Genomic DNA, 23,753 nt, shown 5'->3' with positions numbered 1-23,753 from the left:
TGCGTCGTAATTTCTCATTTTAGTAGGTAAACAAGTAGGCAAAAATAAAATTTTTCGAATAAGCATCTGTGGCAAGATTGATTATTTTTTTTCCGTTTACAAAATCGGTTTCTTCAATTTTTAAAAATTCTTCGAAAAAATATGAAGAATCGTAGTTAGATCTTCATTTCATTTAATTAATCAATTTTTAAATTCATTCTCAACTTTCTTCCGAAGTCTATTCAACATGAAACATCTTTTTGAAGTGCGTATGTGACTCATGTGACTAGTGTTTATGTTTGATAATTGCAACTTTCAAGTGTAACAGAAGTTTAAAAAATGTATTTTACTCGGTTTTCATCTCATCAATATTTAGTTTCACGATCGCTTTAAGTATCTCGATCTTCCATATTTCATTTCAATTAATTACTTTCTCTTCATTTGTATTATTTGACTGCCAATACCGCATCCAATTCCACCGGCATTGACTGTTAATTGAAACATGCACGTAACAAACATGTCAGGAGAATCACGTTCAGAATTTCAACTAAAATCTCCTCCAACCGACGCAATTTCATCGGTAAAATTTTCACCTTTAACGTCTCAATTCTTATTAGTTTCATCTTGGGATAATTCGGTGCGGTTATACGATGTTCAAAATAACACATTGAGATCGATGTACACTCACGAACGACCAGTATTAGATGTTTGTTTTCAAGTAAGTATCATTTAACCGGATGTATTTCAAACATTTGAAATCGAAATACTAAATGTGTTGATTTTTCTAGGATGCTGTTCACTCGTTCAGTGGTGGATTGGACAATACTTTGAAAATGTATGACCTAAACACTAATTCAGGTATTATACTTTTATTACAGTCATAAAATTAGCACAAATCGAAATGCTTCTTACATTAATTGTGAATGTTGATTCGTACAGAAACTTTCATCGGCTCTCATGACAATGCCATCAGGACGATTGAATATTCTGCCGAGACTAATTCAATTATTACCGGCAGTTGGGATTCAACTGTAAAATTATGGGACCCTAGAGCTGCAAGATGTGTTGGTTCTTATCCTCAGCCTGATAAAGTACGTATTTGCGATGATCCGTATTATTTTTCTAAAAACACCAATATTTATGACATATTTATCGTTTAGGTATTTACAATGAGTCTATGCGGCGAACGACTAGTTGTAGGAACTGCCGGCCGTAGAGTGTATATTTGGGATCTAAGAAACATGGGCTATGTTCAAAAGCGTGAATCTAGTTTGAAGTTTCAGACTCGTTGTATTCGATGTTTTCCTAATAAACAAGTGAGTTAAGGATAAATTTCTCTGGTTCTATTCCAAAAAACAGGTAATTAACTCGTGTTTATGTTTAGGGTTACGTACTTAGTAGTATAGAAGGACGTGTAGCAGTCGAGTATTTGGACACTGATCCCGAAATTCAAAAGAAAAAATACGCTTTTAAATGTCACCGTATTAAGGAAAACAATATCGAATATATTTATCCTGTGAATGCCGTTAGGTAAGTAATCATCAAAGAATCGCGTCGAAATTATGTTATTTGAACGCAATAACACTATTTTTTCAACAGTTTTCATCAAGCGTATAATACTTTCGCCACTGGTGGTTCTGACGGATATGTTAACATTTGGGATGGTTTTAATAAAAAACGACTGTGTCAATTTCACCGTTATAGTAACTCGATCGCATCTTTATGCTTTAGTAACGATGGTAAGTGCTCAAGTTGAAGTTGATTGAAGCGATCGACCATTTTTGTTGATTATTCGTATTTGCTCTGTTATTTCAGGTGGTGTTTTAGCAATAGCGTGCTCATATATGTACGAATTAGAAACCCATCCTGATCCAATTCCGGAAGATAGCATTTATATTAGATACGTGACTGACCAAGAAACAAAACCTAAATAAAATAATTTGATTTTTACAAGTTTGATAACGCATTTTTCGTAATAAATTTGCTGAAAAAAAAGGTATGTAACTGTAAATATGAATCGTGTTATGTTTATCTTGAATACATTATTTATTTTTTGTGATGAATCGCGTGATTAATTCTCATTAATTATACATTTGCAAAATATATTGCGATTTTTTCAAACTCATGAAGCATCAAAACCTAAATCTTTATGATATTAGAAACCAAATAGGTGCCTAGTTCAATAGATTTTAGAATTTATTTGAGCCAAGATGCAATAAATTTGTTTGTGAAATTTTTAACAATTGAGCGTGTGAATGGTGGATACAGCAAAACTGTTGATTAGCCATGTGCTCTAGGGTGAGTTGTTTCGTGTAAAACTTCAAATATATGTAGTATGAATTCTTCAGAATTTAATTACTGATTTTACACCTCTTATATTTGTAAAAACAATCTAAGCAGAATCGAAATCACCGACTTCATGTTACGTTCAAATCTGTTTGCCGCAAATACAACACATGTGCCATTGCTTACGGCGAACCGAGTATGCAACTCTTTTAACATCTTCGTAAATTATGAAGGCTCATTCTTGTTATGTTTCTTGTGACGAGTTAAACTTAAGTTTGTGCAAATCAGTTTGCGGAGCTTCGAGAAAAATATTATGTAGAATTTAGTAGGTAGCTATTTAAAAAATATATCTGACAACTAATTAATTAACATAAGTACAAATCATTCCGGATTTCCGCAAAGATATCGAATGGACGTTAAATATAATTTTTCTAACGGCGTTTCCTCCTATAAAATAAAAACGTATAGGTATGAAAATGTAATAAAAAATTCGCGTGTTTATAATTTACCTGGACCAGTAAATTAATTTACTTTCAAACGTTCTGTGAAGGTTTGGTCCTTTCGGCTCCGGAAATTGTCCAGTATACACTTCAGGTCCCTTTCAGATCGAGTTAAAATTATTCTATGCACTTTGTCGTAATCACATCCACCTCCTTTGACTGCTTTATGTAATTCATCGGCGTAGCATTTACAAGTATCTTCGATGTATCTCACTGTATAGATTACGATTAGATGCATATTGCAGGTAAATGCTCCTAGCTGGTTTTATCATTACATATTTCAAGACACAATTGTCAAACATACCTATCATGTCATAAACTCTTCTTTCCTCGCCTTCAAATACTTTCTCTACATCTGTATCGATGCCATGAGTATCATCCTTACGGTAAGCTTGGAATATAAGTTTGAGATCCGGTTCGCAATACTTGTTTAAAAACTCTTTCAATTTATCCTTGAATTTTTCCTTTTCTAAAAAAATATCATTAGCCTGATTCGCTTATCTAAGTTGGTATTGGTAATTCTTTTCTCACCGTTCTCTATATCAATATCATGAAGAGCTTTTGCTTCTTCTGCAGCTTGTTCTTTAGAAATTTTCTTATCTTGACAACGATCCGGCTGTAATGAAAAACAGAATTCAGGAACTTCGATATCTACTTGATTAAAACACACAAAAGAATTAAAATCATCCCGCACTGACCAAACAATACTTGAGCATAGCATTCTGATACGCTGCGTCTTCTTGTTGAATGTCTTAAAATCTTCTTCCATTTTAATTTTAAAATCTGGTTAAAAGAATGATTTTTAAAATGAAACGTAAATGTGAGTATTGATCAATTTTACAGTCTAGGCTACCTTGATCGATACTTACTTTTCTCGTAAGACTCCCTCAAAAGCTTTTTCATTTCGTTATCATTAGCACAAAGTACTTCTTCTATACCACCAACTTCTTTCCAATCTCGAGTAATGGTGCCGTGAACAACGCCGGTCAAGATGTCTTCAAAATTTGTGAAAGTCATATCGTACAATTTATCCAAATTATAGAGAGATTGTCTGCCAAGTTCATCACTTAAATTGGCTGGATAAATTTCATCGTAATAACAATGACGACCGCATCTGCGTTTTCTCTGTTATAATCATAGGTATTTTGAAAGAATTATCTAAGCATGAAATTTTATGAAATCTTTCCAGGCCTATTCAAGAGAAAAAAGCTTGCATAATATTTATACACAGTTTGAAATCTTTCCAGGCCTATTCAAGAGAAAAAAGCTTGCATAATATTTATACACAGTTGAAGAACGAATTCTTACCGTCCAGAAGAATTTTGAGTCGTAGTAATCTCGAATACTTTTGCGTTGATCTAAAGACCTGTGGAATAAAAGTCTAGCATTTCCTTCGTCATCTTTTCCATCAGTATATAATTTTTTAGCATCCTCGTCGCAGTGGAAGTCTGGTTTTGGTTTTACAGTTGGATCGCATATCAATTCCGACTGCGTATAAGACGTAGATATTATATAGGTAATTTCCACGAATTAGGAATTTAGTATTTTCAAATACCTAAGTAAGTAGATATCGAAATTTGAAATGGGCTTATTGAGTGTTAAATAGGTACTTACTCGAACCACCAAAAACTGACGAATGAGTAAAATTGCAACAAATAATGAGAAAACCATATTGATCATTCACAGGTTCAACGCTAACAAAAAAATCTCTGTTTTTTTTCAATTATAAGTACCTATCGGTGATTCGTGATAGCCCATAATATCGCTCAACAGTTGCCTCATAATATACAGTCTATGTTTTATTTGAATTGAAATTGAGAACATTAACGAAATTTGTGTGCCCATTACCTACGTTTATTTAGTGAATATTAATAGTAAATAAGGTCTGTAAGTATGTAATGTGTATACTTGGGTATACTATAATTTATAATATAGATGTATGTAGGTACATGGTTCGCTATTTTATTCCTCATTGTAAAATATTCGTTTTTTACAATTTTGACGTCTTTTTAATGACAGAATTTTTGAATGAAAATTAATATACAGGGTGCCCAGAAATATCGGGTACCACAAAGAAAGTTTTTCATTAAAAATATAGGTTGGCAACGTGAAATAGATGCATATATGATTGGTGGAATGTTATCTCTCCAGTCCAACAACCAATCATGTGCTATCATTGTTATCATTCACTGTGACCAACCGAAGTATTTGGCAGAAAACTTTTTCAAGGGTACCCGATATTTCTGGGCACCCAAAATATTCCGTTTATTTTTGCTTGAAAAAATTCAAAAACTGTAAAAATCGAGATTTGGTCCTTATTTCGAACACTTAATTAATTTGCTATTGAATAAATTGTAATTTATTTTCGAAAATTTCATTTAAAATTCTTCCTTTTTCTCGTTTAAAATATTTTAACAGGAGCTTCGATTTACTGGAGAGTGTTATTTTATACCTAGTGAAAATAATCTTACTACATATGAAGAGTGATATTCCAAAACTCGCTTTGTCCATTTTCACAACTTTTCAGGAAAGAGGAAAAACAGTTTCCCTTTAAACGGGTAAATTGGCTTTTTAGGCGAGTTTAGCACTTTACTTGGGTGGATTTATGATGTAGGAGTGTAGGTATACACTTCATCCACTAAATACTGCTGAAGAAAATTTCAATAAAAATGGACAAAGCGCGTTTTGGAACATTATTTTTTTTAAAAATTTTAGTGAATTGGGTATTTAGGTGAGCTTAACACCTCATTTTGGTAGGTTGATGATGTAGGAATGTGAGTTAATACTTCATCTACCAGGTACTGCTGAAAACCCAACTTTGATAAAAATGGACAAAGCGAGTTTTGGAATATCACTCTTCATATCATAATTTTCCTTTTTTTTTTTTTTTTTTTTTTTTTGTAAAAAAAGAAAAATATTAAATTACAGTTTCCACAGGCCACTCCAAAAAATGTTCGTCCAACTTTGTTCAAATCTGAAATGTAGGTAAATCAGCAATGTTCTGCAGCGAGCAGATTTTTTTCATGTACCTATGTAGAATTTTGTTCGTTATCAAGCTTGTTTGAAATCGCAGTTTTCATACCAAAGGATGGTTCAATGATGAAATAGTACATAATATTGGTGATTACGCAGATACAATTTCACATAATGAGCAGTCGTGCTGTAATTTTCCTCGCACTTTATCGAAAAATATAATGAAATATTATCATGTTTTGATGAAAATTGAATATTTAGCGTGTAAATTTTTAAGTACGATACCTACCAAAACTGCTGTTTGTTAACCGTGTGCTCGATGCCTCCCTTTTTATCATAATTTTTGAGAATCCTGCAGCAGTTACACCATTTTTTTTTTTTTAAATTCAATCTTGTCATTAAATGAAAGTTTCTACGGAAATACCTATAATTTTTGAAAAATTTAGGAGGCCCTTACGCGAATTTCGCGATCCAGAGTTATTAATCGATCAGAATGATATTTTTTCGATTTTCATATGCTCTCCAAAAAACACTCTTTCCACTGTATTTGAAATGGACTACAGAATTTATGTCATCAAAAAATGGGACAACTCATTTTGTTGATAGTTTAGAATTATCACATCTTTATTGGTACCTATGTTTAAATCCTGATAAAGGAAATGAGCAAGTAGAGAGTAGAGGTACCCGTAGATCCATTATCGACATCACTTCAAAAAGTATGGTACCTACCTATATGGATGATCATTGATCAGAATTAATTTTTTTTTTCATGTACGTCTACGTACCGTACTTTTTTCCCATTTTCATAAAATAGAATTTCGTTTACTTGTTATCAAGCTGTAATCATTAATTTTTGATATTTGCTCAGTGGTTAAATACAACGTGTTAATGATTACGAGTAACCATGCAGTAATTATGCTCTCATTTCAGCGAAAAATATACGTAGGTATAATATTACGTAATGAAATATACCTACTCGTATGATCATTTAAGTTACGTTTTGTTTTTACGAAATGAATTGATTATTTTAGCACATAGGTAACTACCTAATGTACCTATTATGTAAAAACAATGCACAAAACCTGTTGTTTGTTAACCGTGTACTTTTACTTCCTCCATAGGTAATATTCGTTGAGAATTCAATTATACCATATTATTAAAAGCTCAGCCCTTTTCTCAAAAGAAAGTTTCCTTTGAAAAATTTGAAATAGTACTATTTTTTTTGACTTGGTCGTACTATAGGATGAATGTGATTTGTAGAGATTGTATTAAAGTTATGAGATTTTGAGTTTAATCAAAATCAGTTGAGCCTTGATACGTTCTCGACAAAATTGAGTTTATGTTATTTTGTTTTACGGATTCTCTCTCAAACGATCTACTTTCGTTCAAATTTGTTTTTGTTTGTGTTTTTATTGTTTTTCAAAATTGGGAATCTGGAGGAACAAAATGAACAATGCGTAGCGAAGTCATCCCTCTCGAAACCCTACAAAATGATGCATCGCTCGTTATTTTAAAATTTTGGCTGTATCATTTTAATCATAATACTTAAGTACCTATGTTTAAGTTAAGTGCACTTGGTGATGGTGATTGATCGCGTAGGCTAAAATGCAACGTTCAGAGAGATTAAATCGAAATGATAGGTAAATCTAAACTAATATTGAAACTCAACGCCTTCAAGTTAATAGGTGCCCAACAATCAATATGCTAAGTTACTTCCCTTTCAAACTTTTTTTCGAATTTTTAGAAAGTTCAAATTTGAAGTTTTCAGATTTTTGTTTAACAGACAAGTACCTGAGGTACCTACTGATTTTGCATCTCCCATACAGTCTCTTTAAAACCTATAAACGTCTCAAATAGACCTGCTTCAAGTTCAGTGTCAAGATATGAGCCTTCGAAACCCATGACAGTTCCGCAAGAAATCGTAAACACGTGAAGATTACGAGCGCCCTCCTCCTCCACATCCAAGATAATCTGGTGTTAATAAAATTGCATACTCGATTCGCCGTAAATACAGTTCACAATCAGGTTCAGGTACATATTATTCACGGCAAATAGAGTAGGCAACTCTTTTAACATTTTTCCCGATTTGTTTTTTTTTTCAGTTACCAAGTTGATCGTATTACGAATTAGTTTGGTCATTTTTTAGACCAGTTGAACTTACATTAGAGTAAATCTGTTTGCGAAGTTTTAGATTCGAATTCGTTCGTAACAGCGGGTATATTTTCAAAGAGAAATTTTAATACCAAGGAGGGGGAAATGAGACTTCCAATCTTGGTCGAAAAATTGGTGGTCATGTCGTGGTCATTTGATTAACTACAATAGGTATTGATTTTTTTATAACAATCGTACCGATGTATGTACTTTAGTCTTAAACTCTAAGTACATACGTATCGTCGATCACAAAATTCAGCCACTTTTGTAACAAATTTATAAAAATTTATTCGTAGCGGAAACCTATATCTAGTAGGTAAAATAGCATATTTCCGAACACTCGTGTAAGTACATACATAATATGAAAGGATCCTGATACCAATCATTCATATTTATGGTTTACCGCCCAGATATCGAATAGAAGTCAAATATAATTTTTCTAAACGAGTTTCATCCTGGAAAATAAAAACAGTCGCGTAAATATATTATGTAGAGATATGTGTAATGAAAAATTCACAATTTATAATCTTGGCCTGTGAATTAAATTAAAGTACCTACTGTTTACTTACTTTCAAACGTGCTGTGAAGGTTTGGTCCTTTCGGCTCCGGAAATTGTCCAGTATACACTTCAGGTCCCTTTCAGATCGAGTTAAAATTATTCGATGCACTTTATCGTAATCGCATCCTCCTCCTTTTACAGCTTTATGTAATTCATCAGCGTAACATCTACAGGTATCTTCGATATACCGCACTGTAGATATAGATATGCACACACAGATAAATGCTTCCAGTGTATTATCATCATTTTAAGACACAATTGTCAATAACATACCTATCATGTCATAAACTCTTCTTTCGTCGCCTTCAAACACTTTCTCTACAGCTGTATCGATGCCATGTTCCTCGTCCTTACGGTAAGCTTGGAATATAAGTTTGAGATCTGGTTCGCAATACTTGTTCAAAAATTCTTTCAATTTACACTTGAATTTTTCCTTATCTACGAAATCCACGAGTATGGTATCGCATTGGAATTAGAAAATGATCGTTTGCGGATAAGTCACAGATGCTTGAAGTATAGGTAGGTAATTACTCACCATTTTCTATATCAATATCTTGAAGAGCTTTTGCCTCTTTCGTAGCTTGATCTTTGGAGATTTTCTTATCTTGACAAAGATCCGGCTGCAACAAAAAGAAATATGAACCATGGTACTTGTACCTACATAGTTGACTGACAAGAACACGCAAAAAAGCAACGCCTCCCGTACTAACCAAACAGTACTTGAGCATAGCATTCTGATATGCTGCGTCTTCTTTGTTGAATGTCTTGAAATCGTCTTCCATTTTAATTTTAAAATCTAGATTAGCAAATTTTTTTAAACAAGAGAGAATCCCGGTTGGCAAAACGGCATTTTTTAGATAGTGCATCTGAATAGGGATCTGACTACATATCAGTCAGAATGTATTTTCTGACTGCCAAAACGGCAATATCTGACTGTGGTTCTGAGTGTGGATCTGACTAGTCAGATCCACGCTCAGATCTCCACTCAGTCTTCTGACGAGTTACCGCCATCTTGGAATTTCAAAAAAATACTTGTTTCTGATTGGTTGATTGTAGTCAGAATGCGAATCTGACTGTCAAAACGGCAATTTCTGACTGCAGAAATGATTAGTCAGACATCACCAGAAATGTGCCAATCGGTAAATTATTATGGTTTGGTTTTCATAAGATTCATAAGTAAATAGGTAATCTAATTATTGATCTACTTTTTTCGTACGACTCTCTCATCAGCTTTTTCATTTTGTTATCATTTGCACAAAGTACCTCCTATGCCTCCGACTTCTTTCCATTCTCGAGTAATCGTACCGTGAACAACACCGATCAGAATATCTTCAAAATTCGTGAATATCATATCGTACAATTTATCCAAATTGTATCTGGCTTGTTTACCAAGATCAGAGGCTAAATTCGCTGCAGGATACTCATAGTAAGTACAATGACGACCGCAATCTTTTCTCACCTGTCAATGATATTTCAATGAGAGGGTGAATATCGTCGTAAAAATGAAAAATTCATTCTGACCTGCCAATGGTAATGGGAATTGAAATAATCTCGAATGGATTGGCGTTGCTCTAAAGATCTGTGGAATAAGAGCCTGACATTTCCTTGATCATCGCCGAAATCGTGGTACAATTTATCTGCATCCCAATCGCAATGAAAGTCTGGTTTCGGTTTCACCGTTGGATCACATATCAATTCCGACTGTAAAATGTAATTTCCATGAATTAGGAATTTGATATTTCCAAATACTCAGGGATTAAAATAAAATTTAGGTTAATTACGCTAGCAGGCTATAGCTACCTACTTGAACTACCAAGTACTGATGAACGAGTAAAATTACAACAAATAAAGAGAAAACCATGTTGATCATTCACAGGTTCAACGCTTTAACTGCAAAGAATTATCTTTTTGTAAAAAATTATACATGTAGGTAGGTTTCAGTAATTCGTGATGGAGTATTGCTGAACGGTGAACAGTTCTCGTTTACAATATAGGTAGGTACATTTTTCATGTCAAATAGATAATAAATACCTATGTTTGGTTTGTGCTTGTGCGTTATGAGTACCTAATATTATATGTTGTTACAATATGTGGGTAAGTACAATAAATCATTAGCCGTATAGTTACACTCGCATTTTCTAGAACTACAGGCCTAAGTATGTCGTGTGGAAGGGAGTAAACGCCTTACAATGTTGTTGAAAGAAAGAAGAGATCCTCAGAAGATATCGATTATATGTTATTTGTCGCAATTTGATTTCAAATTGGTGATCTTTTTCAATCTCATAACTTTGAGGGCATACATACACATAATATAAAAAAATGGATATTACACTTTTAATCGTTTTTACGAAAGCGCTTGTGAACTGAAAGTTTTCAAGATCTAGGTACCTATCCAATAGTTTTCCTTGCTTTCGCACAAAAATTATCAAAATCGGTGACTAAGAGGTTCCCTTTTCGAATAGAAATTCATGAAAAGGGTAATCTGTAACTACTTATCAAACTTCTTGATTTATTTTTTAAAAACATCCAACCGAATGTCACTACATGAAAGTCAACATCAACAAATTATGAGCCCAAATCATTGTAAGGTACCCACTTATTAAATATGTAACGTAGAAAATTACATTACACGACATAGGCAAATATTTTTTTGTTTTTCTGGGGCGGGCGACTTGCTTACTTTTTGGTAATGTATGTACCTATCAATATATCCATTAGCTCATTTACACATCTAATTGATTAAACTTTATAGATTGAACCACCTGATTGTTGAATAAATGACTACTTTACCTACGTATGTAGTTGAAGTCGAATTTACCTAGCGCTATTTAGTTGAAGTGGTATTGGCATTGCAATTCATCAATAAAATATTAGCGATAAGTGAGCAGCTTATCGCTATGGAAACATTGGAAAATCAGTTTCAATCTTTGAGTATATAATACCAATATACATGATATGGAGGGCTAATAAAGCAGGTTCCGTGGAGGATTCTGTAGAGCGCGCTCGACTTGGTTCAGTAAAAGAACCCAACTCATTTTGGACCTTAGAGAAGAGACAATTTTGTAAAGTAAAAAATAGTTTAATGAGTACCCAAGAAGTTATAAGCCTTCCCTTGAACATTTTTAAACATTTGAACTTCAATTCATCGCTTACATTTATCATTTATCAAAATCGCTATCATAGGTTCTTTTACTGAACCAGATGCTGAATGCTGGATTATTAGCCCTCCATATCATGTATATTATATACTCAAAGGTTTCAATCTCAAATGTCAAATGACCGGTCTCAGTATTATTCTTAAAGTCGACTCTGACTGAAAAAAATAACATTATTCTTGCGAAGAGATTCTATAACAACCTAACAACACAATTACCTACACCGGTACCCCGAAATTCAACCCACTACACCTTCATTAAAATTTTTCTTCTTCTTCTTCAGTCAGTGTGACAAGCAATAAATTAAAAAAATTACTTACATACATGATTTTTACACCAGTAATTTTCGAAAAGTTCGAACGAATGCGCTTCCTATTAAAGATAACTAAAAAATTGGACTGCAACTCATCTTTGGATTTACTACAATCTATATTCTTCATACCAACCGAACTCGCATTTCAAAAAATTCGTAAAATTTATTACAAAATTCATGAATACAAAAACACACTTACTCATAGAGTCGAAATTTAAAAAATAAAATAACACGATAAAACAACAAAAAGTACAAACACGGTACGCAATGGAAAGAGAAGAGAAAAATAAAATAAATAAAAAATATTACGTTCACGAAAAAAAAAGAAATAGAAAAAAAAGAGATCTAAAAAATTGCTCCTACTAAAAATTTCTTTTTATTATCTGGCTATTGCGATTGTAGATAATAAAATAAAGAATAGGCGTATACGGTTTTTAAAAGTTTCATAAAAGAAACGGAATGGATTTAGGGGTCTTTTTAGATGAAAATATTTGTCATAATTGAATGCTCGGTCGGTATTGCAATCGTAAAGGAGGATTTTGAAATCTCCATCTTGTTACGTAAACAAACTTCAAGGTATGATCTTTGCCTAGTAATTCGTTATTGCACAAGATATCCACCTGAAATGAATCATTAGATAAATAATAATGAAGTGTTCCATTAATCTCGATGTATCTCTACTTACATCTCTGTATTTCTCCATTCCATCACAAACGTACTTGGCGATGAATTTCTTAATCTGTGTAACCGTTGCTTGAGAAGAAACTCGGATGTACTTTCGTTTCAACGATTTCATATGATCGTTTGCAATAGATTCCAGACTTATATTAACCTGTACGATGAAAATTCGAGTTAGAAATGTGAAACGTTGAATCATATTCTTGATTTCAGGAAAAATGAAAGATTATTCACTTGTTCGTCGAAACGATGATAATCAGATTCGGCTCCTTTTTCTTTGGTTTCTTCTTCTTTAATTTTAGCGTTTTCTAAAGGCACTTCTTTAGGATACGGTAATCCACGAACACGATAGAATTCTCGTTCTCGATTGATTTCATCTACATTAATGAAACAAAATTATTGTGATGTTTCCACATTTATTCTTCGTTAATGCTTTATAGTACAATACTGTCGTACTTTCTTCTAGTCCGGGAACCAACTTATATACCATATCTTGCATAGTTCTGTCGAAATTTATATAATTCAGAGGATGACTTTGGTGAATCACAAGATCGCATGTTGGACAGGTATTCTCTTCTTCCAGATGCTTCACAACACAACTTTTGCAAACTGCGAAAAGTATATTATCTCAAATGAAAAATAGTTCATTAATAATTATAGATGTATGGAAATTGAAAACTTACAAGTATGCAAACATTCTGTAACAGTGGTGGCATCGATTAGATATCCTCTACAAATTGTGCATGTTATGTGAGGGTTCAGCGTCTTTATTTTAATAATACGCTCCCCCATCATCAGACTAGAGCTAAAAACAAAGATGAAGCACCGACATAAATTTTAAATAACAACATGTGAACATCAAGAAGGTAAGGTAGGAGGTATATTGGAACAACGTGAAGTGTTTCGATTATTTACAACATTTTAAATGTGATAGACTGATCACAAAAGAAGTAAGCTGCGAGTTGATTTAACAATATAGATAAGCAAACCGCTAAGAAATTTCTTCTCTCAAAAGAATGAATTGTGAAAAAGGCTCTAGTGTATGGAATCACTTTTGAGGAATCTGAGAATCAACACGTCATCAAAGTACATAAAATGAATGAATTAAGAAAGCATGGACTTACTTCGTGAACGAATCCACCTTGAACTAGGTTTTGAAACAGAAGCTAAACTACTTAATTAATAGAAAATTAATTATTTTCGTCCGAAATTTTTCGTTATCTACAACGAAAAAATCGGAACCAAATTGATTAAATTTTTTTATAAACAAAGTTAGTTCATTTAATCGCCGCATTGTTAGTAAAAGCGCTGCGAGTTTCAGCGTTTGCACTTTGCACCATGTTTGATTGTTTGCACTTTGCACTTTCGGGTAGCGGTGTCGAGTCATAATAAAATTGTTTCCTTCTTTTCAAAATCGATTGTCTCTGGTTTCTGGGCTCCATGCCATTCTATATAATCAACACTTCCACGGATCATTTTTGTCTCTCTACGAGACTTCGACAACTGTATTCGTCTACAGTCATTTAGCTCATTACCTATCGATCTTCACGATCGCATCAAAATTTCAGAAACATTAGGTAAAATAAAAATTTTTAGCATCGATAGACATCGATAAATAAAAGGGAACAAAAACAAAACAGTAAACACCACAATGCTAACGCAAACAAAAATATTTATTTTGTTTTCTTTTTTCGTTTAAGATTTTTCATAACATCAGAAGCAGAAAATTCAATCGGTTCCAAACGATGGGATGACAGTTGATATGCTTTAACCTTCCTCTTATTCTTCTTCCTGAAAAAATAAAAAAAAAACAATCCGTTACTATTCTATTCTCATGAGCCTAAAATCAGACGCAAGCCAAAAAATGAAATGAAACTAACTTGAATTGAGGTTTCACAACTTCGATCAAACTTCGTTTCTGCAAACTATGGAATCGATCCTTCAATATATTACCAACGGGGATTATTTCTCTTAAACTACCGGTTAATTCATTAACACTCGTAAAGTTGGATTCATCTCCGGTAAACTTATTCTTTCCAACTCGTCCAGGTTTTTCTAGTTTTTCAGCAGCTTTCTTAATTCTTTTCAATTCTCTTCTCTTTTGCTTCTTTTCGTTCTGAAGTACTTCGTTCATTATAGTTCGTATCCTGAAAATAAAATTCGAGTATTACGGAATTTTCAAATCAATGTTGAAAATCTTTTGAATGAGAAATCTGAAATATCGTCAAGAATAGCACTCACTTGCTGATATCTTGCACTTTCTTTTTCTGCTCTTTATCTTCCTGTCTCTGTAATTCTTCTTGTTTCAGTTTCAATAATTTCTTTCGTTGTTTAATTGTTTTCTTCTTTTCTCTTGTCACAGGAGGGTTGATAGCTTTATATTCTCCATCACTAACATCGCTCTCATCTTGAGTATCCTTTCCGGCGTTACTATTGCTGATTGGTAATCCTTCGGACATTTCCTCCAACCAATTTTTCTAAAAAAATAAATCGTACCAATTGCAATACATTCATAGTAGATGAAATATAGTAAAATATAAATGCCTACTATTCTACCTCATTTTGCTCTGCTGTAATCTGTTTGAAAAGATTCTGAGTGACTCTATCCAAATGAGCCTCTTTCTTCTGAAGGTCTATTTCTTTTTCGGCGACTTCTTTCACCAAAGTCAAGTGATCTTGGAAAGTTGGGTTATACGAGATACCAGGATGAGGTACTTCAAACGAAGAAACTTCGGTAACAACTTTCTCCGGTCGATAATTGGATGATTCTTTGAAGCAACTAACATTTCGAACGGTATGTAGAAGTGTGTTACTGTTCATCCAGTTCTTCAATTTAGATAATTTTGAATCATCTGTTGGTTAAATAAAATTATCAGTTTTAAATTGGTCGTTATAAAGCAAATAAGTATCTAGATTCTTCAAACACATACCTGGAGTTTCCACCCATGGGTCATTACCAACAGCAACTTTGCGTTTGGGTTTTTGCTTTAATTGACTTACACGTCTTTGGAAATACTTATTCAATTCTTTGAATTCTTTTTTCTTTAAAATGCCAGCTTTTCGGCGAGTTTCATTCTTCTTTCTCAGCGCTGGGTGTTGACGTTCTTCTTTAGAACGCACCGTATTTCTGCGAAGATACAAGCAATTGTTCAGCATAACTTGACACGACGATCTCAATATTAAAAAAAAACGAAATTGTTACCTTTTAATAACAGGGTCTGGGACTGCAGAAGTATTCTCTAATGCTGCGAAACATTTCAGAGGTAAATTACGAGCTTTTTCTTTCTTCGATGTGAACAGCGATTCGCGGATGAGAGTTGAAGGTTTAGTGTCAATTGTGAATAAATCGTCATCCTTACGTTTGGCAAATGGGACTCTGTAAAATATTCATCATTGTAATGATATCAATACAATTTTTTACATAATAGTAGAAGTAGGATTTTACCCGAGACGTTCTTCTAATCTTTTATCATCCAGAAATGCTTCGACGTCTGAAACATCGACGTGTTTTCTCCACGAACTTTTGAGTTTTTTAGAAACTTTCTTTTTGGTTTTCATTGTTATTCAATAATGTTAACATACAATGAGTTCAGGCAATTACTTTTCTTTAATCGCCGAAAATGAATCGAAATAAAAACTTAAAAAGAAAATTCGCAACTGTGATAAGAAATTTGATGAAAAGAAGGAAAACACGTGGTTGTTGAGAATGTTGTGACGTCATTAGGTTCGTTCGTTCATCCGGTTCGGTTCATCGTTCTTCCATCCGACCGTTTCGCAATTTTTTTGCTAATTTAAATTAATCTTCGACTTTGTACATTTCAACATTTATCCAATTTATTCAACTGTTCTGGGATAATATAGGGATAATCCATTCATATTTCTCATGACATCATGAGAGGTTTAAATAAAAAAATTGCAGTGACTTAAACTAATGGAGACATGGAGTAGATATGTGAGAAAGGAGAACTCCGATCTCAAACAAAAAGTCATGTTCCAGCACGAAAATCCATTTGAAAGCCATTCAATTCGAAACCAATTTCAGTTTGATTCTAAAAAATTATTCATTTTCCAAAAAAAAAGTAAACCAAAGTGAAAGTATGATCATGCATCACAAAATGACCGAAAAATAAAAATACGTATAATACCATCGAAATAAAAACAAATATTTTATTTCTCTAAGATTCAAAAACATACTTCATGACAAGATAATCACAAAAGCGTAAAGTAAAATTAAATGCAAGGGAAGTGATTAATAAAAAATGAGAAAATGTGATTGGCAACGCAGTTACATAAATAATTACAATTCGAGTGATTCAGTAGACAATATAATCTACCGATTTCTAAACACCATTCATAGACCGTACGAATTAAAGATACACATGGAATTTTTTCTTCAAGTTTAGTAAAACGTGGACTAGGAAAAAGCAAAATGAAATGTTTAAAGAAAAGTTTAACACAATTTATAAATCATAATCATAGGAAATTCAACAACGCTTAGGTATTTGCTACAAACAGTAAGTGCGTTTAAACGATAGGTACACAAAATTACAAACGTATTTCACAATATCACTCACAAAATTGCTCATCGCATGTACATTGATGTACATATATGTCAGACATGCTTACTCGCAAACGAAATTACACAATTTGATGACATTCGTACATAAACAATTTTTCAAAATGTGAAAAACAGGTACCTAATAATTTAACAAAGGTTGCCCACGTACTTAAATCGCTCAAAGCTACTCAGCCATTAAACTCGAAAAAAAGAAAAACAATTTGGTAGAACGACTAGAGTACAGTAATTTTGCTTCAACTTTTTCCTTGATTTTTTCAATTCGAAAAAAAATTATAATACAACTCAATCACAAAACTACAACTTTTACAAAATTAAAACGTTGCGACTCTTTCTTTAACGAATTATCTTACATATAAGAATTTCTACAACAGTAATTATAATACATACAACGAGAATAAAAACAACGCATAACAAATTCACTTGATATCAAAATACGATATTGATACGATAGTATTCGACTTCGAAAATGATAGATATTTTCAGTACTTTTACGAATAGAAAATCTCGAAAAAATTATGAAAACAATGATAGGTACTGTACAAACGAATACACATTATTTATACACTCTACAATATTTAAGTATTTTTTAAAATCACCAATTGACCATCGAATGTAGTAAGTATAAAATTTTCAAAATGACAAAAATTGAAACGATATTTAAATCTGAGGAACTGCGACTGTACTTCAGGAATTACTTTTACCAAAAAATAAACGTGAATTGGTTTCAATCGATGGAATCTACCGGATCTGCTTCATCATTTTTCTTTTTCGCTGACGTGTGATTATTGCACAATGAAGTTTTAGTAGAATCATCACTATCATCACCGCTCGATGAACTTCGAATGTCTCCTTCGAGCTGAAATCATTGAAAAGTTATTAAATATAAATATTATCAAGATCAAATTACACGTGTTTCTAATCAACTTTTATAGTTTTTACCTCTCCTTTAGTCCACGTTCTATAAGCGAGTTGTAGAATTAATTTCGTCCAGAAAATATGCAGTATTAACAACAATATAAGTAACCCGTTGAAGATATAATACGCTGGGAACATCATTCCGGCGACATACGGCGCTTCCAGTGTAGTGCTAGGGTTTTAAAAAAAATCATAATTAGGCTCTAATTTGTATATATCGCTATACACGTGGAATAATGTTGGATTATTCACCTTCGTAGAATCCATAATGGAAATATGATTATCCTGGTGCCGATCCAAACAGCCAAAAATAAGGCAAATAATACAGTACAAAGGTTATCGTATTTCGCGTATTTGACAGCTTTCGTACCCTGAAAAAAATACAAGTGATTCGATTATCATTCATGAAAATGGCTTATTAGTTGATAAAAATCGTTTATGCGAATCGAATTGTACTAATGACCGAAAAGTTAACGCGAATAAGTGCACACCACGTATTTTCGAACGTGAAATTATTCTACTGTTTCATAAATTAGATGCTTCCTCTCCAAACTACTGTCGCTTCCTACCATAAAATAATTTGATGTGCAATAAAAATGTACTATGAAAAAAAGTAGAAAAATTACTGTTACTTTTTACGAAGTACCAGCATCAGAAGCAGATAACAAAATAATTATTAAAATTACACCGCTGATTAACGTGAAGTAAAAAATATTATGGACATTATGATTGATAAAATATGGCGCAATTAACAGGAAACGACAATAACTGATTTAAAAATATTATGGACAGTCGCCAAAATACTGGAATGATAGGTTTCGACCTTGCTTTAAAATCGATGAGTGACCTTGACTGAGACTATAGATTACACAATCAGTTCAACGTAATCTAATTTTTTTTATTACTAATTAATGCAACAAAAACGTTAGGTAAATTTAAATTTTCGAAATATCTTATTTTTGATTTTTTTTTTTTTTTGTTATATCAAGTCCATCAAACGGGTGTCAAGATTTTCCAATAACGTAGAAATTAAACAGTATTACGAGGATTTATTATTTTTTTGAATGACGCGCTGCGTATCGTTCCTTACCATGACGTCGATTTTAGGTCAGCCTGAGCCTTAATTTGAATACTTTCGTAGTAAAATATAACTAACCGTCATTATTTTAAATTACGTCTTAAGCTACGAAAATTACGAGTATTGTTAATTTTTACCGAAGACTTGGATGAATACCTTTTAATACGGTTGCATAAACGAGTAATTTTTTTCTAGCCTTACTTTAGTCCTAATTCAATTCGTTAGGCGGATTGGATTTCGCCAAAAAGATTTAAATCGTTAGCTTCGTTTTGGTATTTTGATACTCACATCTAATATACAATCGGCAGCGTCGTGTATAACCAGAACCAAAGTTCCAACTCTGTGTAAATTACATATCCACGAGAAAGACAGCAACACGATAGTAGCAACATGATGAATAAACATTTGCCAGAAATCTTTTCTTTTCACGTCGAAAAACTGCGAAAAAGCTAGAGACCAGTAGAAAGCCAATGAGATCATATAGTACCACCATACATCCGTTGTGACACCCTGTGAACCAAAAATAAATCGTATAATCACCCATCTTTAATCAAATACACAAACCGTGTAGTGTGATTTATCAACGAGGTTATAGTTCATATTAATTTTTTCAAAATTATTTTCTCACTTGATAAGGGTATCCAATCCAACAATAATCGATATTCCAAAACCATGGTTTATCCCATAACACGACCAAACCGTAGATAAAAGAACTCGTGTAATACAAACTTCTCCAACTGTAAACACAGAGTAATTTTTTTCAATTCTCTACCAACTTATCACTACATAATTGCGATAAAATTCTTGAGATTATGTACATAACAGAATAAATTCCGACGTTCATTACATATACTTTTCCTAAATAAATATAATTCCATGTAATTGATGTAATGTATATTATAAGGATTCACTTTCGATAAGTGTTTTATATTGACGCATTTTTTTCGATAAAGGTGATCATTCTGTGGGGAGAAAACATCGAGTAATCGGTCAAAATCCGTTTTTATCCTATCGCATTTCAAGGATATTGTTTTTCTTTCAAACGACTTTTCATAAACGAAGTACGTATGGATTTTCAAAAGAAGTTACACAACGTGAATACCGGTTCGAACATTCTTTAGATACTCACACACTTCTTAAAATTTGTAAACAATAGGCGACGTAATAATAAGATGTTCTATGTAGTAAATACGTTATTATACAGGAGTACAAAGTAGCTTTTGTTATTCATTATTATTGATTGATTCGGTTTAATTTGAGACCAAAGTGAACCTACGGAGTACGAATCGAAATCAAAGTAATACGATTATAATTAGATGATTAAATCAGAAGATCGAGTCATTTAACGAATGAGTGTTTCGTAATTCAGGCGGATCGATCAAAAGGAGCAATATACAATATCATTGTGATTAAAACGTGATTTCAATATTCGACAAATTTCTTGCAAAATTGCGAAAAAAAACAACGCACGTGTACCGGCATTGTGCAAAATTCAAAAAAGTCCGAACGCCACTTGAACTCCCAAGCCAAAAAAATTACAAATTCTCGCGTGTTTTCAAAATCTTTGCAAAAGTAATAAACGAGCATTCGATTCAACAGAGTTAGAAAATACATCCAAACGAAAGTAAAATTAGCTTACAACAGGAAATTATCGATGTTCGTTAATGACGCGACGCGAAACGCCAAAATTAATCACAGTATGACTCATGATTACAAAAGTAGCGTTGACTAAATACTGACAAATAGCCGGCAAAAAGCGTGTATCATTGAAATAATTTGCCATTAAAATACTTATATATACCTATTTTCGCAAAACTTGGTCAACGTGCTAGGTTTTCCTTGTAGTTTCTTTAGGCGATGCCATCTTTGAACTTGGCGTACGGTCCAATCTATACGTTTTGAAAGGCCCAATACGAAATTATGATCCCATACCGATGTATCTTTGTAGGCATTTTCGAGCACGACGTTATTGTGGAATTTTTTCTTTTTAACATTTTTAATTCCTAACTTCAGTCCCAGAGGTGCGAAACAAAATCTAAAAAATCAAAATGAAGTCGTTAATAATGGTCAGCATGATTTTCATGTACATAAGTGCAACTTTTGAACGTTCATTACTCACTTTTCCAATACAATTCGAATAAATAATACGAGGAATGCTAACGCAATAGGATAGATGTACAAATGCCGGTAATCTGTGCAATTATGTCCGAATTTGGGATCTAACATCTGCCATGTGAAATTCGGCGGCAGCCAAATCTCTTTGCTCCAAAAATATTCGGAGACCACACGATACGCACTGTAAATTTCTTCGGAGAATACACATAACGTACTATAAATTCCCATGTCAACGCGACACTCCGATTAGAAAATTAACACTTATTAGCAAAATTTCAAAAATTCATTAATCAGGATATTACATAACATGCATTTACCGGGAAGCAAACCAAACACGCCTTAATCTTTTCAATACATACGTTATAACAACCACAGACACAGGCACATGATAAAGTTGAAAAAACGTTCTTCTAATGAGGATTTGTACGACGTTATCACGGAGCTAAGTTTGCGTAACAACCGTTGATGAATATACAAACACAAACACACCAACAACGCATCGTATGACTGAAATTCGAAGAGAGGGAGAACCGCGCAGCTGTTGAATCTGTTCAAATACTACGCGAAACGTCGTTCGTTTTTAGAACATCAAGTTTGATTCTTCAAATTTCAACGAAAATTTAATTTGATTTTGAGAGAAAATGACTTCGTTGAACTTGAAATGAACCGGTTCGGTGCTGAGCCTTAGAGCTTTCTTCGTAGAATTATGGATCACGATTTACGATCATTTGCAAAGCACCCAGCGCGCTCCAGCAGGAGACATCGATCTCTTTTCTGTCTGCAAAAAAAATGAATAAAAAAAGTGATACACAATCGTCGAATAATTAAAAAATTATTGATCAATCACGAATAAAATGAAACACTCGACTCGATGACTCGAATACGTAATCCTATAAAATCAGGTAGCATCAGAAAACATGTAGCCTATCAAGTTATCAATTTTACAATGTTCAATTCCTCCAAGTCTCAATTCAACCGCAGAGTTGGTAAATTACCAGACCATCTCGACAATCAAATCATTAAACCATTAAAATTTTACGCGTAGAATTTATTATGATTGCTTGATTTGGTAGATTACACACGAAGGCATTCGAGCGTGTCAAAAAATTGCTAGAAAAGCGACATGTATGACATGAACAATACTAGTACTTATTTCAACGTTGAGGCAAATCAACACCGCTAAAGTACTTAGTATTCTCAACATCGATTCAAAATCTCCGTTGAAGGAAAACACTACACAATACCTAGACCTACGTAAAACGTTATGATATATGGACTTGAAAAAAAAAATAATAAAAACGTTTACTTTTTTATAACAACATCGTAGTACCGTGCAATAAAAATGATCCAAGTAAATACTCGTAACACTTCTAGGTACCTACCTACATGAAAAAAAAAGTATTGTGCCATTGTGGGTATTTTACACTAGATATTAAAATTAATATGTACTTATAGTCTATTAGATAAATGAGATCGCTTCTTCAGTTCTTCTTGGGAGCTGAATTCAAATGGGTTCAACTTTCAACTTTTGAAAACTTCAGTGGCGGTTCTTCATTGAAATTTTTTCAAAATTTTGTACGGTGAAATCAATTTTGAGATAGGTAAAATATCGTCACGATGAAATAATTATTACACTCCTAAGGTTGAGTGGCCCCAAAATACACCAACAGCAAAAATTTCAAATGCTAAAATTCATTTTTCGATTTTGTGCGAATTTTTGAAAATTCATAATTTTGGCCAATTTCCCAACATGAAAAAAATCAAATTTGTCCAAATCAACATAAAAAACTGAAATTTGGTGAAAACTCTATTTTCGACCTACCGAGTCGATTAGTAATAATTTCGAAGCGTTCTGGAGCCTTCAGTGGATTTTCGGATTCTCCGTTGCAAGTAATAATAGGGTGAAAAAATTCTGCACCTATAAACTCATATTTTCCATATTTTTGTGACCCTTCCGATCGATTCAAGGACATATTTTCAAAATATTGTGTGAGGGCTCAAATCCAAAATTTTCTTTGCAATTAATTTTGAAAAAAAAATGAACAATTCAGCGTTTATGAATGTGTCGGTAAATGAAAGAAAAGTTCTCGGAGCCTCAAGCGGATTCTCTGGTTTTCCAAAAAATTATTGCAGAAGAAAATTTTGGATTCGATCCGACACAAAGAGTTTTCGAAAATATGAACTTAAATCGATCGAAAGGGTCACAAAGGTGGCTAATCCGAGTTTATAAGTGCTGCATTTCATTTTCATCCTACTACAGCGTTTTTTTTCTCGAAAACTGGAAAATCTGAAAATCTGCTGGAGCCTCCAGAATGGTATGAGACCCTCATCAATCAACTTTAAAAGATCGAAAATGGGGTACAAATCAAATTTCAGCCTTTTATGTCAATTTGATCATTTTGATTCTTTCGTAAAATGAATTTCAGAACCTGAAATTTTCGCTGCAGGTGGTGTATTTTTGGAGTCCTCTTT

At 33.0% G+C, this 23,753-nt stretch overlaps 6 protein-coding genes across 6 annotated transcripts; 1 reads left to right on the top strand and 5 right to left on the bottom strand.

Moving 5' to 3' along the window:
* The first annotated feature begins 93 nt into the window (after positions 1-93).
* On the top strand, positions 94-2,042 carry Bub3 (mitotic checkpoint protein Bub3). Its single transcript, XM_065351437.1, has 7 exons — positions 94-697; positions 768-837; positions 919-1,070; positions 1,140-1,295; positions 1,364-1,509; positions 1,579-1,718; positions 1,795-2,042. Exons 1-7 carry the CDS (start codon positions 482-484, stop codon positions 1,911-1,913), a joined length of 999 nt encoding a protein of 332 aa, XP_065207509.1. The 5' UTR covers positions 94-481; the 3' UTR covers positions 1,914-2,042.
* A 604-nt stretch (positions 2,043-2,646) lies between these two features.
* Positions 2,647-4,436, bottom strand: LOC135834103 (annexin A13-like). The gene is made up of 8 exons (XM_065347940.1): positions 4,380-4,436; positions 4,074-4,253; positions 3,635-3,890; positions 3,474-3,548; positions 3,297-3,416; positions 3,070-3,234; positions 2,797-2,978; positions 2,647-2,712 (listed from the first exon to the last, which is right to left on the bottom strand). The coding sequence occupies exons 1-8, from the start codon at positions 4,434-4,436 to the stop codon at positions 2,647-2,649; spliced, it is 1,101 nt and encodes a 366-aa protein (XP_065204012.1).
* Positions 4,437-8,152: 3,716 nt separating this feature from the next.
* On the bottom strand, positions 8,153-10,652 carry LOC135836531 (annexin A1-like). Its single transcript, XM_065351420.1, has 8 exons — positions 10,253-10,652; positions 9,970-10,149; positions 9,654-9,907; positions 9,159-9,244; positions 8,984-9,068; positions 8,722-8,886; positions 8,459-8,640; positions 8,153-8,344 (listed from the first exon to the last, which is right to left on the bottom strand). The coding sequence occupies exons 3-8, from the start codon at positions 9,685-9,687 to the stop codon at positions 8,282-8,284; spliced, it is 615 nt and encodes a 204-aa protein (XP_065207492.1). The 5' UTR covers positions 9,688-9,907; positions 9,970-10,149; positions 10,253-10,652; the 3' UTR covers positions 8,153-8,281.
* A 1,416-nt stretch (positions 10,653-12,068) lies between these two features.
* Positions 12,069-13,873, bottom strand: l(3)73Ah (lethal (3) 73Ah). The gene is made up of 6 exons (XM_065351416.1): positions 13,719-13,873; positions 13,278-13,399; positions 13,051-13,203; positions 12,829-12,971; positions 12,602-12,748; positions 12,069-12,536 (listed from the first exon to the last, which is right to left on the bottom strand). Exons 2-6 carry the CDS (start codon positions 13,387-13,389, stop codon positions 12,411-12,413), a joined length of 681 nt encoding a protein of 226 aa, XP_065207488.1. The 5' UTR covers positions 13,390-13,399; positions 13,719-13,873; the 3' UTR covers positions 12,069-12,410.
* Positions 13,874-14,246: 373 nt separating this feature from the next.
* On the bottom strand, positions 14,247-16,283 carry LOC135836520 (ribosome biogenesis protein NOP53). The gene is made up of 7 exons (XM_065351410.1): positions 16,040-16,283; positions 15,797-15,970; positions 15,525-15,721; positions 15,151-15,446; positions 14,836-15,071; positions 14,475-14,741; positions 14,247-14,385 (listed from the first exon to the last, which is right to left on the bottom strand). The coding sequence occupies exons 1-7, from the start codon at positions 16,150-16,152 to the stop codon at positions 14,268-14,270; spliced, it is 1,401 nt and encodes a 466-aa protein (XP_065207482.1). The 5' UTR covers positions 16,153-16,283; the 3' UTR covers positions 14,247-14,267.
* Positions 16,284-16,743: 460 nt separating this feature from the next.
* On the bottom strand, positions 16,744-22,262 carry schlank. The gene is made up of 7 exons (XM_065351413.1): positions 21,286-22,262; positions 20,968-21,201; positions 19,795-19,903; positions 19,455-19,676; positions 18,341-18,459; positions 18,113-18,260; positions 16,744-18,029 (listed from the first exon to the last, which is right to left on the bottom strand). The coding sequence occupies exons 1-7, from the start codon at positions 21,507-21,509 to the stop codon at positions 17,898-17,900; spliced, it is 1,188 nt and encodes a 395-aa protein (XP_065207485.1). The 5' UTR covers positions 21,510-22,262; the 3' UTR covers positions 16,744-17,897.
* Between the last annotated feature and the right edge of the window lie 1,491 nt (positions 22,263-23,753).

Source organism: Planococcus citri, chromosome 2 (genome assembly GCF_950023065.1).
Source record: "Planococcus citri chromosome 2, ihPlaCitr1.1, whole genome shotgun sequence".
Taxonomy (NCBI): domain Eukaryota; kingdom Metazoa; phylum Arthropoda; class Insecta; order Hemiptera; family Pseudococcidae; genus Planococcus; species Planococcus citri.
Note: the sequence above shows the minus strand (reverse complement) of the source record. Positions and strands in the feature narration are given on the sequence as shown.